The 13,996-nt window shown below is 33.8% G+C and overlaps 2 protein-coding genes across 2 annotated transcripts; both read right to left on the bottom strand.

Annotated features, from left to right (window-relative positions):
* Window positions 1-4,544: 4,544 nt before the first annotated feature.
* LOC139899164 (uncharacterized) lies at window positions 4,545-5,918 on the bottom strand. The gene is made up of 3 exons (XM_071881989.1): window positions 5,795-5,918; window positions 5,085-5,197; window positions 4,545-4,985 (listed from the first exon to the last, which is right to left on the bottom strand). The coding sequence occupies exons 1-3, from the start codon at window positions 5,916-5,918 to the stop codon at window positions 4,545-4,547; spliced, it is 678 nt and encodes a 225-aa protein (XP_071738090.1).
* A 72-nt stretch (window positions 5,919-5,990) lies between these two features.
* Window positions 5,991-6,791, bottom strand: LOC139899153 (uncharacterized). The gene is made up of 3 exons (XM_071881982.1): window positions 6,724-6,791; window positions 6,484-6,622; window positions 5,991-6,377 (listed from the first exon to the last, which is right to left on the bottom strand). The coding sequence occupies exons 1-3, from the start codon at window positions 6,789-6,791 to the stop codon at window positions 5,991-5,993; spliced, it is 594 nt and encodes a 197-aa protein (XP_071738083.1).
* Between the last annotated feature and the right edge of the window lie 7,205 nt (window positions 6,792-13,996).

Raw genomic sequence — 13,996 nt, 5'->3', positions numbered from 1 at the left:
GTAGTGACCCAAACTTTTCCATGTTTATATATTAAATGAATTTGATATTTATATGATTAAATTTTTCAAACATGTTAAGCAATCAAACTTGTTAAGACTTGATTAATTGAAATAGGTTTCATGTAGACAATTGACCACCCAAGTTGACCGGCGATTCACGAACGTTTAAAACTTGTAACAACTACATGATGATATATATATGGATATATATAGTTAACATGAGATTATAATAAGTAAGTATCTCACTAAGTATATTATCAATGAGTTATATACATAAAAATGAAACTATTGAATTAAGAAACTCGAAACGATATATATAACAATTATCGTTATAACATCTTACTAAATACATATGAATCACATTAAGATTTTGATACACTATGTTTAACATGATAAAATGATAATTAAATATATCATTAATTTTGTTAACAATGAACTACATATGTAAAATAAGACTACTAACTTAAGAGTTTCGAAACGAGTTATATATGTAACGATTATCGTTGTAACGATGTTTTAATATATATATATATATATATATATATATATATATATATATATATATATATATATATATTCATACACCATGTTATCATGATAATATGATAATTTAACATCTCATTAGATATAATAAACAATGGATTAACAACATTAAATGAGATTGTTAACTTAAAGGTTTCAAAATAACACTTACATGTAACGATTAACGGTGACTTAACGACTCAGTTAAAATGTATGTACATGTAGTGTATTAAGATGTATTAATACACTTTTGAAAGATTTCATGACACATATCAAAGTACTTCTACTTAACAAAAATGCTTACAATTACATTCTCGTTCATTATCATCAACAATTCTACTCGTATGCACCCGTATTTCATACTCGTACAATACCCAGCTTCTAGATGTATTTACTATTGGTAAATACACTTCAATGATCAGCTCTTAACAGCCTTAATGAGTCACCTAAACATGTGGGAACCATCATTTGGCAACTAGCATGAATGATTACACAAAATTACATAAGTATGATAAATCATTCATGAATTATTTACAATAAAACAAACTAGCATGAATGTTATTTACTAAGTAACATATCCTTTATATCTAATCCATATACCAATGACCCAAAACACACACAAACACCTTCATTCTTCAATTTTCTTTATCTAATTGATCTATCTCAAGTTCTATCTTCAAGTTCTAAGTGTTCTTTATAAATTCTATAAGTTCCAGTTTCATAAAATCAAGAATACTTTCAAGTTTGCAAGTTTCCAAGCTTTCTAATCCATTCCAAGTAATCATATAAGATCAAGAAACCTTTGTTATTTATAGTAGGTTATCTTTCTTATTCAAGGTAATATTCATATTCAAACTTTGATTCGATTTCTATAACTATAAACTATCTTAATTCGAGTAAAAATCTTACTTGAACTTATTTTCGTGTCATGATTCTACTTCAAGAACTTCAAGCCATCCAAGGATCCTTTGAAGCTAGATCATTTCTTGTCACTTCCAGTAGGTTTACCTACTAAACATGAGGTAGTAATGATGTTCATAACATCATTCGATTCATATATATATAACTGTCTTATTCAAAGATTTAAACTTGTAATCACTAGAACATAGTTTAGTTAATTATAAACTTGTTCGCAAACAAAGTTAATCCTTCTAACTTAACTTTAAAATCAACTAAACACATGTTATATATTATATATCTATATTATATGCTAACTTAATGATTTAAAACCTGAAAACACGAAGAACACCGTAAAACCAGACATACGCCGTCGTAGAGAAACGGGGGGCTGTTTTGGTTTGGATAATTAAAAACTATGATAAACTTTGATTTAAAAGCTATTCTTCAGGGAAAACGACTTTTCTTATGAACATGAAAATATATCCAAAAATCATGGTTAAACTCAAAATGGAAGTATATTTTCAAAATGGTCATCAAGAAGTCGTTCTTTCGACTGAAATGACTACATCTACAAAAACGCCTTGTAACTTGTATTTCCGACTATAAACTTTTACTTTTTCTGTTTATTTTCATAAATTTCAGTTCATTATGAAACCATAGCAACGTGAATCACTAAAAACGGATTTAAAACGAAAGAAGTTATGGGTAAAACAAGATTGGATAATTTTGCGTGTTGTAGCTACGTGAAATTTGTAACAAATCTATACAAATCATAACTTAACTAACATATATTGTATTACACATGTATTCTAACATATATTATGTAATCTTGGGATACCATATATACGTATACAATGTTTTGACATATCATATCGACCCATCTATATATATTATTTGGGAACAACCATAGACACTCTATATGCACTAATGCTTGAGTTAGCTATACAGGGTTGAGGTTGATTCCAAAATAATATATATAGTTTGAGTTGTGATTGAGCCTGAGACTTGTATACACTGGGTCGTGGATTGATTCGAGATAATATATATTGATTTATTTCTGTACATCTAACTGTGGACAACTAGTTGTAGATTACTAACGTTGGACTGCTAACTTAACAAACTTAAATCGTTAAAACGTAATAAAAAATGTTGTGAATATATTTCGATCATACTTTAATATATATGTACATATTTGTTATAGGTTCGTGAATCGACCCGTGGCCAAGAGTTGTTTTTCCGACGAAGAAAATCTGTGAAAGTGAGTTATAGTCCCACTTTTAAAATCTAATATTTTTGGGATGAGAATACATGCAGTTTTATAAATGTTTTAAAAAATAGACACAAGTACGTGAAACTACATTATATGGTTGAATGATCGAAGCTGAATATGCCCCTTTTTGTCTTGGTAACCTAAGAATTAGTGAACCAGTCCACTAATTGACGTGAATCCTAAAGATGGATCTATTGGGTCCAACAAGCCCCATCCGTTGTAGCGGATGCTTTAGTACTTCGAAATTTTATCATGTACGAAGGATGTCCCGGAATGATGGGGATATTCTATATGCATCTTGTTAATGTCGGTTACCAGGTGTTCACCATTTAAATGATTTTTATGCAGATTGCTGATATGCATGCATGTTGATTATGAGAAATTGAAATATGAAATCTTGTGGTCTATTAATATGATTTGATAAATGTATAGGCTAAACCTATAACTCACCAACATTTGTGTTGACGTTTTAAGCATGTTTATTCTCAGGTGATTGTTAAGAGCTTCCGCTATTGCATGCTAAATAAAGACAGGATTTGGAGTCTGCATGCTTATATTATATTGTTTAAAACTGCATTCAAAGAACTTAAATCATCGTAATATTTTTGTAAACCCTTTTGAAATGGTCATGTGTAAACGTTATATTTTAGATTATCATTGTCTGATAATCTTCGTAATGCTTTTAAACCTTTATTGATAAAATAAAGGTTATGGTTGTTTTAAAAATCGTATGCAGTACTTGAAAAACATCTCATATAGAGTTCAAAACCTCGCAACGAAATCAATTAATATGAAACGTTTATAATCGATATGAATGGGACATTTCATTTTAACACCATTGGTGTGTCCCTCTCCCTTAGTTTAGTTTTTTCATTTTCTGTTTACATGGGGCAATCCTCCTGATCGCTGCGGGCGAGGGTTCGAAGGATCGTTACCGTTAGTGTAGGGCAACGTTCCTGATAAGCCACGTAGTTTATATTTTAATTTCATTGTAATCCGAACGGCCTGCGTGCCAGTTTAACTTTTGTGATTTATTCACTTCTTTTTTAATAGTATAATGTAGCCAATGCTCTACATTGCGTCTTTTTTGAATAAGTAAAGTAATTCAATATCTTTTCTTATTATATTGTTCGCGTCACTAGGTGTATTAAGTTCTTAAAACATAAATTTTTATTTGCATACAAACCAATGTACACTCGTTTATACTCCAAATTTAATAATGCTAACTGACGTCATACTATTGTGTACATAGTCGACGTTTTTCATTGCATTACTAAGTAACATATCCAGATTCTTCCAAGTGAACCAACACTTAGGTTAGTGGGCAAGCAACCCCAATGCTGGTTGTTTATAGTCATGACTTGCAGTCTTCTAGTCTGCGAGAGTGTGTTGGTCTAGGCAAACCAATGCCTGTTAACCACCCTAAAACTAGCCTTGTAACCAAAGAGGCTTCTGCCACACGGGAGCTAGAGATCATCCCTTAAGGAGGCAGGTGCAAGTAATTGCTATCATATTTTGCATCAAAATGTAACCAAACACTTCTATTAAAAAAATTAAATTTACTCATTACAAAATAAATTAAATCTCAACTCATATCCAAATGACAACTTATTGCAACCATGAAAGAAATACGAATTGTCTTACAAGTAAATAAAGAAACATTTTAAGTAAACTAAAAAATGCAAGTGCTTAAAAGGTAGGGTGATCAATCCTTAGTGTTGCAGCCTGACAATTATATGTTACATCTTATCAAATTGGTTGCATGTTAAGTACGAGGTACTCGTTCTCCATTTATTCCTGTCAGGATATAAGATCCCATTGCACTTACGCCAATAACTTCATAAGGGCCTTCCTAGTTGGGCCCCAGCTTCCCAATATGTTCTGTTCGACTTGCCTCATTGTAGTGCCATAGAAAATTCCCAATTCTGAACGACATAGGCTTGACACGCTTATCGTAATACTTAGAGATTTTTTGCTTATTGGCAGCTTCGCGTATGGTAGCTATCTCTCTGCGCTCTTCTAGCACTTCTAGGTTAGCGCACAAGCCTTCATCATTACTTGACTCATTGAAGCTACGTATCTGCTTCGTAGGAACCATTAATTTAGCGGGGATTACTACTTTCGTCCCATAAACCAAGCTGAACGGTGTCTCTCCTGTGCTATTTTTATGAGTAGTGCGATGTGCCCACAAGAAACTCGGGAGATCATCAACCCACTCATTTCCATACAAGCCCAGGCGCGCCTCTATTCCCCTTATGATATCTCTGTTTGTTACTTCACATTGGCCATTGGCCTGTGGGTGAGCGACCGAAGTAAATGACTACTTGATATTCAGCTCTTGACATCAGCTCCTGAAAGGCTCACCTTCAAACTGATTACCGTTGTTGCTGACAATTTCATTGGGGATACCAAACCTGAACACAATAGCTTCCCAAAAGAAGTTACGAATGCGCCTGCTAGTAATTGTTGCCAATGCCTTTGCTACCACCAAGAACTTTATTCCTCCTGAGCAAGCAATGACAATGTAAATACTGTTAAAGCCGTATATTGCAAAGTATTACATAAGTGTATTATTTCATGCATACGTGAGCACGCAATGATAGGGCTGACAATGTCGATGACCCATTAACTGAACGACCACGCTGCCGTTATCGGTATCATAGGATGCTGTGGTGCTCGACTTATCGGTGAATGCTATTGACACGATTGGTACGTCCTTACAGTTTCTGCTGCATCGCTGTGAATGGTGGGCCAGTAATACCCTGTGCGCATCACTTTTACAGCGATAGTTCTGTATCCTGAGTGCAAGGCACAAGAACCCTCGTGAACATCTCGAAGTACCTCTTTAGCCTAATTAGGTCCAATGCACAGCAGGCTTGGCCCTAGATAAGACTTCCTATATAAGACACCTTCGATTAACGCGTACATTGTGGCTTTCATGCGAATCTTTCGCACTTCTTTTTCGTCTGCGGGAAGTTCACCCTCGGTTAACAATTTCACTAATGGTTGTCATCCAATTTGGGTTTTACTCCTCGATTGGCGCAACAATTGATTTTTCATTAATAGATTTTTTTGTTAGCACTTCAACCCAAACGTTTTTACGCAGATGATCGAGGGACAGGGCGCCCAACTTTCTCAGCTCATATGCTTCCTTGTTTTGCCCCCTAGGTACCTGCGTTAACCTAAAAACATCGAATTCATTTGCCAATTCGTGAACCAGCTCCATATATCGCTGTATAGAAGCTTCATGCGCCCCAAACGATCCATTGACCTAGTTAGCGAGTAACTGTGAGTCCACTTACTCGTCAAAGTGCTTTATTCCAAGTTTTTGCGCTATGCGCATCCTAGATAGCAATGCTTCATACTCAGACTTGTTGTTAGCCGCAGAAAACGTGAATTGGAGTGCATAAGTATACTCTTCTCCATCAGGACTTGTGAGGACCAGTATAGCGCTGGCGCCTTTGGGTCCACAAGCTCCATCTGTATATAATTTCCAGACCTGATTTTTGTCACAGCCTGTTATAGTGCTTTTCGCGAGCGCCTCTACTTCTCCTGTTGTTTCAGCTAAGTAATTTGTAAGTATATGGCCTTTTACCACTGTGTGCGAGGAGTAATTAATTTCATGATCTCCCAATTCAATGGCCCACTTAGCCAATCTACCCAAAACCTCGGACTTGTACAACACCTGTCATCACATGTTATCAGCAAATCATAATTAATTCAGGCGCGTATTTAGCGTCTTACAAGATTGTGTAAATAAGAGATTGGGATACGCGTGCCGTGACTTATACCTGTATTATTGGTTGGTCAGTTAACACCACCATTGGGAGTGCCTGGAAGTACCTTCGCAGTTGACGAGCTGTGTGTACTAGCGCATACACAAGTTTTTCAATAAGTGGATAGTTAACTTCGATGCCGCTAAGTGCTTTGCTGATAAAATACACAAGCATTTGTACCGGCGATAAAATAGTGGGTAATACACAGTAAACATTACATTCAGTAAGTATTTCAAGTCTTAAAATGAGACATACCTACCCCTATCTGCAACGAGAACGGAACTGATGGCCTCCTTTGAAGTTGCAAGATACAGCATTAACATCTCTCCCCTATAGGCGTAGTCAAAGTAGGCAGCTCCTTAAGGAGAGCGTCTTCATCTCGATGAAAGCTTTTTTGGCTTCCTCAGTCCACCTAAAGTCTGACTTTTTCAATGAATTTTTTAGAGTCTGGAAAAATGGTAATGACCGCTCCGCAGCTTTTGACAGGAATCTCGTTAGCGCAGCCAACTTGCCGGTCAAACTTTGAACTTCTTTTCTTGATTATGGGGAGTTCATTCGATTTATAACTTTAATTGTGATTAGCCTTAATTCCTATTGGCATAACTATATGCCCCAAGAACTTGCCTTCTTCTTCCCCAAAAATTCAATTTGTAGGATTAAGCTTCATATTGATTTTTCGCAGAGAGTCAAATGTCTCCAAGATATCGGCCAGCAGTTGTACCTCTGTATTCCTTTTGATGACCAAATCATCTACGTAAGCTTCGAGGTTCCAACCACTTTGATACTTGAACACCACACCCACTACCCTCTGATATGTCGCCCCCACATTTTTAACCCGAAGGGCATTTTTATGTAGCAATAAATACCCTGATCGCTGTAGAATGCGTTTTTATCCTCATCCTCCTCTTCCATCTGAATCTGGTGATACCCCATATACGCGTCAAAAAAAAATTGAACCTGAAACTAGAAAGAGATTCAACTTTTCAGTCAATCTCAGGTAAAGGATAGTTTTCCTTAGGGCATGCCTTATTAATATCTTTAAAATTGACGCACATGCGCCATGAGCCATCTCCTTTTTTGACCAAAACAGGATTTGCAACCCAATTTTCCATACCTCCCTAAGAATGCTTGCATGAACCAACTTATCTACTAATATGATCGAAAATGACAGTTTTATTTATGCGGTGTCGTTCTGCCGCAAGGCGTCAAATCAGTTATCGGGAGGTGAGAACAGTGGTTTATTATTTATATTTTGCGAAGCCTAAATTTATTTTTAACTTTCTAAGGTAGAAGGTGTAAGTTAACCTAGGTTCGTACTTTTGAATGGTTTAACAAATTGAAGATCAAGTGGATAATTGTCTTTAGTTAAATTACCTAGATAAAGGATAGTAGTTGGTTTTAAGCTAATAGTCCAAATTGCGGAAAAGTAAAGATGATGGTGGGATATCTGGAGTATGCAGATCAGGGAAATGTTGATCAAGATATCAGTTTGGGCTAGGGAAAGGTAATTCTGTTTATGTTAAAGCTATACTTAGAATAGTGTAGATCTGGTTAGATGAGCCAATTACAAAGACCTACTTATCTCTAGACTCTCGGAGTTCTCGTTGAGTAGTGAAAAGTATGTCACGTGGTTGTATAATTGAAAGGTAACTATACCTAGGAGGTTATCCTCAGTAAAGCACTAGGTTTATTAGTGAGTTGAGTTCTAATCCTAACCCTCGTTATCAATTTGGATAACTGAATAACAACATGCCGTATTGATTGAAAACTCATCACAAACAGAAGGAGTCCGTCGGGTTAAGTGGACAAAACATTAATGAAAACTAACAACCATTTCATCATACTAATGAGATCATACCAATCTAAACATTATACAGCATTACAATTGACTTACTAAAAGTAAACCAGATAGAAACCTAATAGATACCTAAACAATTAATATGACTTAATCTTAGGGTAACAATCAAACAAGAACATGCAATAGGATTATGTCACATAGTTAAGGCACTAATTAGATCTTCCCAGCTCCTAAGAGGTCTATTTAGAACAGTCAATAGGCATACTAGGTCATTCATGTCTCAATTCCTAAGTTCCGGCCATACCGAGTTCATAGAATCTTCAGATACAGTATAACCAGGGGTCTTAATTGTATTAAGTAGCTAAGTTCATATAGGTGGACAAGCCCTGATTACAACCTAGGTTGGTCAATCCTTAAGATGCTAGCATACAAATCTACTGGAATCACAAGTTCAGTATGACGATAGTAACCGTACTAATTTCACATAACTACGCTAACCCAAACTTCTATCATGGCAACATACAGATTAATTAAGCTAGCATGGTATTATCGGAACACATTATTAAACATAAATGATAACAATACATGTTTAATTAATAAGATAAGCATTTCGGATAAAAACCTGAAAAGGCTGAAGAAATCTGCCCGAGATCGCATGGACTCGCCGGGATTTCTTCCGGAAAATAAAAGCTATGCCAGCTACTACTAAAAACTAACTAAAAAGCTTGAAAATCTAAATTGAAGTACAAATTGAGTGTGTGTAAAAATTAATGCAAAAATCTCCTTAAATAGGCAAAACTTTTCCTGACATACGGCTGGTTGGCCGTATGGCAGGCCGTATGCCATGGTCGTATGCCAGAGCAAGCCATTTTTGGTGCCCGGATGCTGGCACACCGTTTACCATAGTGGCAGGCTGTATGGCAAGCTGGGAAATCCGTATGGCCTGCCCTGGTCTGCTAATTTTCCTGGATCGTAACTTGATTTCCTGGGTCATAACTTGTCTTTCACCGTTTTCGCTCTAGAATCTTCGTTTTAGCTCCGTTTTACTTGATTCTTTTTGCATCGCCTTTGTAATTACTTTATCTACAAAATTAACCGAAAAGATATTATTTTGGCGACAAAGTTTGGAACTTTATTGATTTAGGGCTTAATATCGGGGGTAAAACGTGACTTTTTGGCCGATATCAAATACCCCACACTTAGCTTTGCTTGTCCTGAAGCAAAAAGCAGGAATATAAGATTCTCTTCTAGATTATCCCTTACCTACCATTGGATTCTTTTATTATGCCTTCATCAGAAGTCGTCACATCTTTCGAAAGTAGGATAAAAGTTTCGAACTTCGATTGTTTAGTCGCTAGATTTCAATCGCGTCCATGGTGAAAAAGGCGTACTTTCCAACTCTCAGATGTAGAGTATACATGACTAGGCTTCTCACTAGCAGATCACTCATATCACTCAAGTGTTTAGGGTGAAATGTCCCATTCATATTGATTATAAATGTTCCATATTAATTGATTTCGTTGCGAGGTTTTGACCTCTATATGAGACGTTTTTCAAAGACTGCATTTGTGACAACCCGGAAATTTTCGACCAAATTTAAACTTAATCTTTATATAATTCCGAATTGATAAGCAATGAATTTTAATAAATCTTGAACTTACAAAAAGAGTTTTACACAAGCTTTTGGTCACCCTTTTATTCCGACGATTCACGAACGTCATAACTTGATTTAATTGTTTAATTGTTTAATTATTGTGTATATATATGGATTTATATATATTTAACTTGGAAATATGATAATTAAATATCTCATTAATTATATTAACAAAGTATTATATATATATATATATATATTCATAATACTAATTTAAAGAGTTTTCAAACAATATATATATATTACTATTTAAATGACGTAATTAACTTATGTTAAAATGTATTTACATATAATGTATTACGAGTGTAAATGCATCCTTACAAGTATTTAAATACACTTTATAATATACCAATACATATAAAGGATAGCTATATTCGTATTCCCGTTCAATTTCCTCAAAGAATTCTACTCGCATTCATACGGTATTTTTACCCGTATTATACATAGCTTCTAGAAGTATTTACTATTGGTAATACCAATAGAAATCTGCAATTATTTGTGTAATGTATCATCCATGACCTAATCAATTTAATATGTCATGCATGACTTAATACAATTTAACTTATCTTAGATATTTTCACTAAAAGCCAAAATTATAAGCTTATAAATAAGGACCATTTTAACTCATTTTTACTCCACATTTTCTTAAACTAAAAACACACACTTTAATGCTCTCATATCATACTTTAATCTCAGTAACTTTCCTCTTCATAATCAAGGTAAAATACTTCTCAAAATCCTTGTTCAATTTCTTGTATAGTTGCTATCTTATTATACTTATAAAACTTGTAAAAACTAGAACTTGTTTTGGTGAACACCAAGCTTGTTTGGAAAACTAATCTAATATTTCTAAATTAACTCTAATAACACTTATTTATATGTATTATGATGTTATATTAAGTTAATATAAGAACTTATAACTTGTACGTATGAAGAACACCTTGAAACTTAACATATATCCTTTAATCTCCATTCGGTAAAAAGCGGGCTGTTTTGGGTTGGGAATTAAAAACATATATTAGACTTTGAGTTCGAGGCTAAGACTTTGAAAATATGTTAATATATATAAGTAAGACTTTCAGTATTTTTTTCATGATTTTAGACAAAGTGGAAGTATTTTATCAAAAATCATATATTGGGTGGATGCCGGGATTTTTCCAAATCTGTCCACCGACACAAAAAGAGGGTAAAGCTCTAAAAATTACTACTTGGGATGAACTTTTCAAATTGGTTTTATAAAATTTACTTCTTAATGAATCCATAGCAATTTAATTCACTTTAAACGGAGTTGTAATGAATATTTGGCGAGCAAAATAAAATCTATAAAAATTAACGTTGTATGGACGAAATTTATATTATAAAAACTATATTAACCATATCCTTGTTAAGTTTTCCTATATTCTATATATATTTGGACATGTTATCAGTCGTATAACAAAATATTATAATCTTGGTTAATTCTGTGATTGTATATATGAATAATAATATTCTTGGTACGTCCTAATACAATAAGTATACAATACGTTTTAATAAATCCTAAGACAATACGTACACAATACGTCTTAGTTAATTCTAAGACAATACGTATACAATACCTCTCTGGGTTGATGTAAAGACAATGCGTATACAATACGTCGTGGGGTAATTCTAAGATTATATATATATATATATATATATATATATATATATATATATATATATATATATATATATATATATATATATATATATATATATATATATATATGTATATATATATATATACCGATTATTAGACTGTTGGACTTTTCGGACTATTTTGGACTACTAACAAAGGACTACTAACAATGGACTACTAACATAAAATGTTAAAAATTATTATATAAGTATTCTATGAACTTGATTTATTTTATTCATATGTCGTATTATTCTCTGAATCGCTATTATTGTTATAGGTTCGTGAATCCAAGGACGGCGGTCATATTTTTAATAAGTTGAAAACTTATTATTAATATACTTTTACTACTATGAGTATATAGTCTCATTTTTAAACTCTACAAATATTTTGGGATGAGAATACATGCATTTTATGTTTTACGCCATAGACACAAGTACTTAAAATATATTCTATGTTGAGTTGTACCACTTTGCATATCTTTCCTAATAGCTTGGTAACTAATATTTACATGTTGTAAGAACATGTATACGCGAATCCTATTGATAGATCTATCGGGTTTGACAACCCCAACTGGGCTAGTCGCTCTAGTATCGTAAACGGTTGCATAGTACTTCGTTTTTACTACACTTGGTACAGTGTAGGGAGATTTCATAATAAAGGGAATATGCCACAATAATGGTTAAGTATGATTACCGAAGCGCTCAACAACTTATAGAATACTTTTATACACTTGCGAGTGTACATATATTTTTAACTATGAAATCTTGTGGTCTATATTTATATTAATGCCAAACCTATATATCTCACCAACCTTTGTGTTAACTGTTTAAGCATGTTTATTCTCAGGTCCTTAAGAAAGTCTTCCGCTGTTGTATTATCTGAGCAAGCTGTGCATGGAGTCTCATGCTTTTGTTTAAATGAAATGTTGCATTCAATAAAACCTTTGTCATGTATTATATTCGACTGTTATGTCACGTGTGTAGTATTTGGAAACCGATGTATTATGAGGATTATTTCTTAAATAATCGCCCAGTTGTTTAAAACATGCATTATGTATAATAATAGTGTGCTTTTTATGAAACGAATGCAATATTTTCTAAAACGTATCATATAGAGGTCAAATACCTCGCTATGGGACCAATGAATAACGTACCACGTTTATAGTAATATAGACGAGTCATTTCAGTTGGTATCAGAGCGGTGTTCTTAGCGAACCAGGTCTTGCATTAGTGTGTCTAACTGATAGTTGTTAGGATGTATTAGTGATTCTGGACTTCTACATTATCTGCATATTAAAAGTTTTGCTTATCATTCTTGTCGGAAATTACCTATTTATCATCTTAAGTCTAGACGCGTCTTACTGCAATTATTGCATAGGTAGTGTATAGACACATATTCATATCTTATCATAACTATCACGGTAGACTTTGCCTGACATCTTCCGTAAATTCCTTTGTAACTTATGGGATTTTGGTATTAAATATACATATGTAAATTATATATTAAGAATATCAATCTAAGTCCTAAATCTTTTTCATATCAACAATCATTCCTCTGAACATGTAAGGCGGATTCTTCACAAAGCTCGAGTTCATCGGATTCTAAAACCTATTCCGATATGGAATTTCATTTAAGCTCCGAGAGCAGTATAACCGTAATGAACCAACCAATTAGTCATCACCTCTTCTGGATGAATTGGGGGTGGGTTCGTGGATGAAATAATCAATTTAGACAATAAAAAGGTGATCTGTTTCATGAATCTAATTCGCCTCTCGGTGAAGAACATGAGGCACTTACCGGCGAACGTGTTCAAAACACCATTTTCTCTCTCCTTTCCAGGATATGTCGCAACGAGTATAATATTACTAATATTATTGAGGCTATCCGACCTTTACTCCGTATCTTGCATGGTGAATTATTTAGTAAAAAAAATTATAATTTACTGTCATGAAAAGCAAAACTTCATTAGCAAGTGCATCTTACATCATTTCATTCCCTTTATAAAGCTCTTGACCTTTCTTTTTATTCAAGAAACTTTAAACATCTTCTTTCACAATACAAAACAAAACAAATTCTCATCATCTACACTCACATCAAACCACTACCAGCACCAGCACCGGCAGTACCAACAACATCACAAGCTGCATTACGAGCATCAACATCATACGCACCGCAGGCACTGAGGGATACCAACAATAATGAGTGATGAAGTATTAATTCATTATTTCATTTATGTTGAAGAAATATTCCGCGGTGATTATTTAATCTCTAAAGTTTTAGGGATTATTCATTTCTAGTTCCAACCGTAAACCAAATGAGATTAATATAATATTAACTCATTAAATCCATATTACATCTGAAGAAAATATACATACATATATTTTCATAAAGACTGTAATAAAAATTATTTTGTACAAAA

This window comes from Rutidosis leptorrhynchoides, chromosome 1 (genome assembly GCF_046630445.1).
Source record: "Rutidosis leptorrhynchoides isolate AG116_Rl617_1_P2 chromosome 1, CSIRO_AGI_Rlap_v1, whole genome shotgun sequence".
NCBI lineage: Eukaryota > Viridiplantae > Streptophyta > Magnoliopsida > Asterales > Asteraceae > Rutidosis > Rutidosis leptorrhynchoides.
The sequence above is the reverse complement of the archived record's forward strand: the minus strand, read 5'-3'. Positions and strand labels throughout refer to the sequence as shown.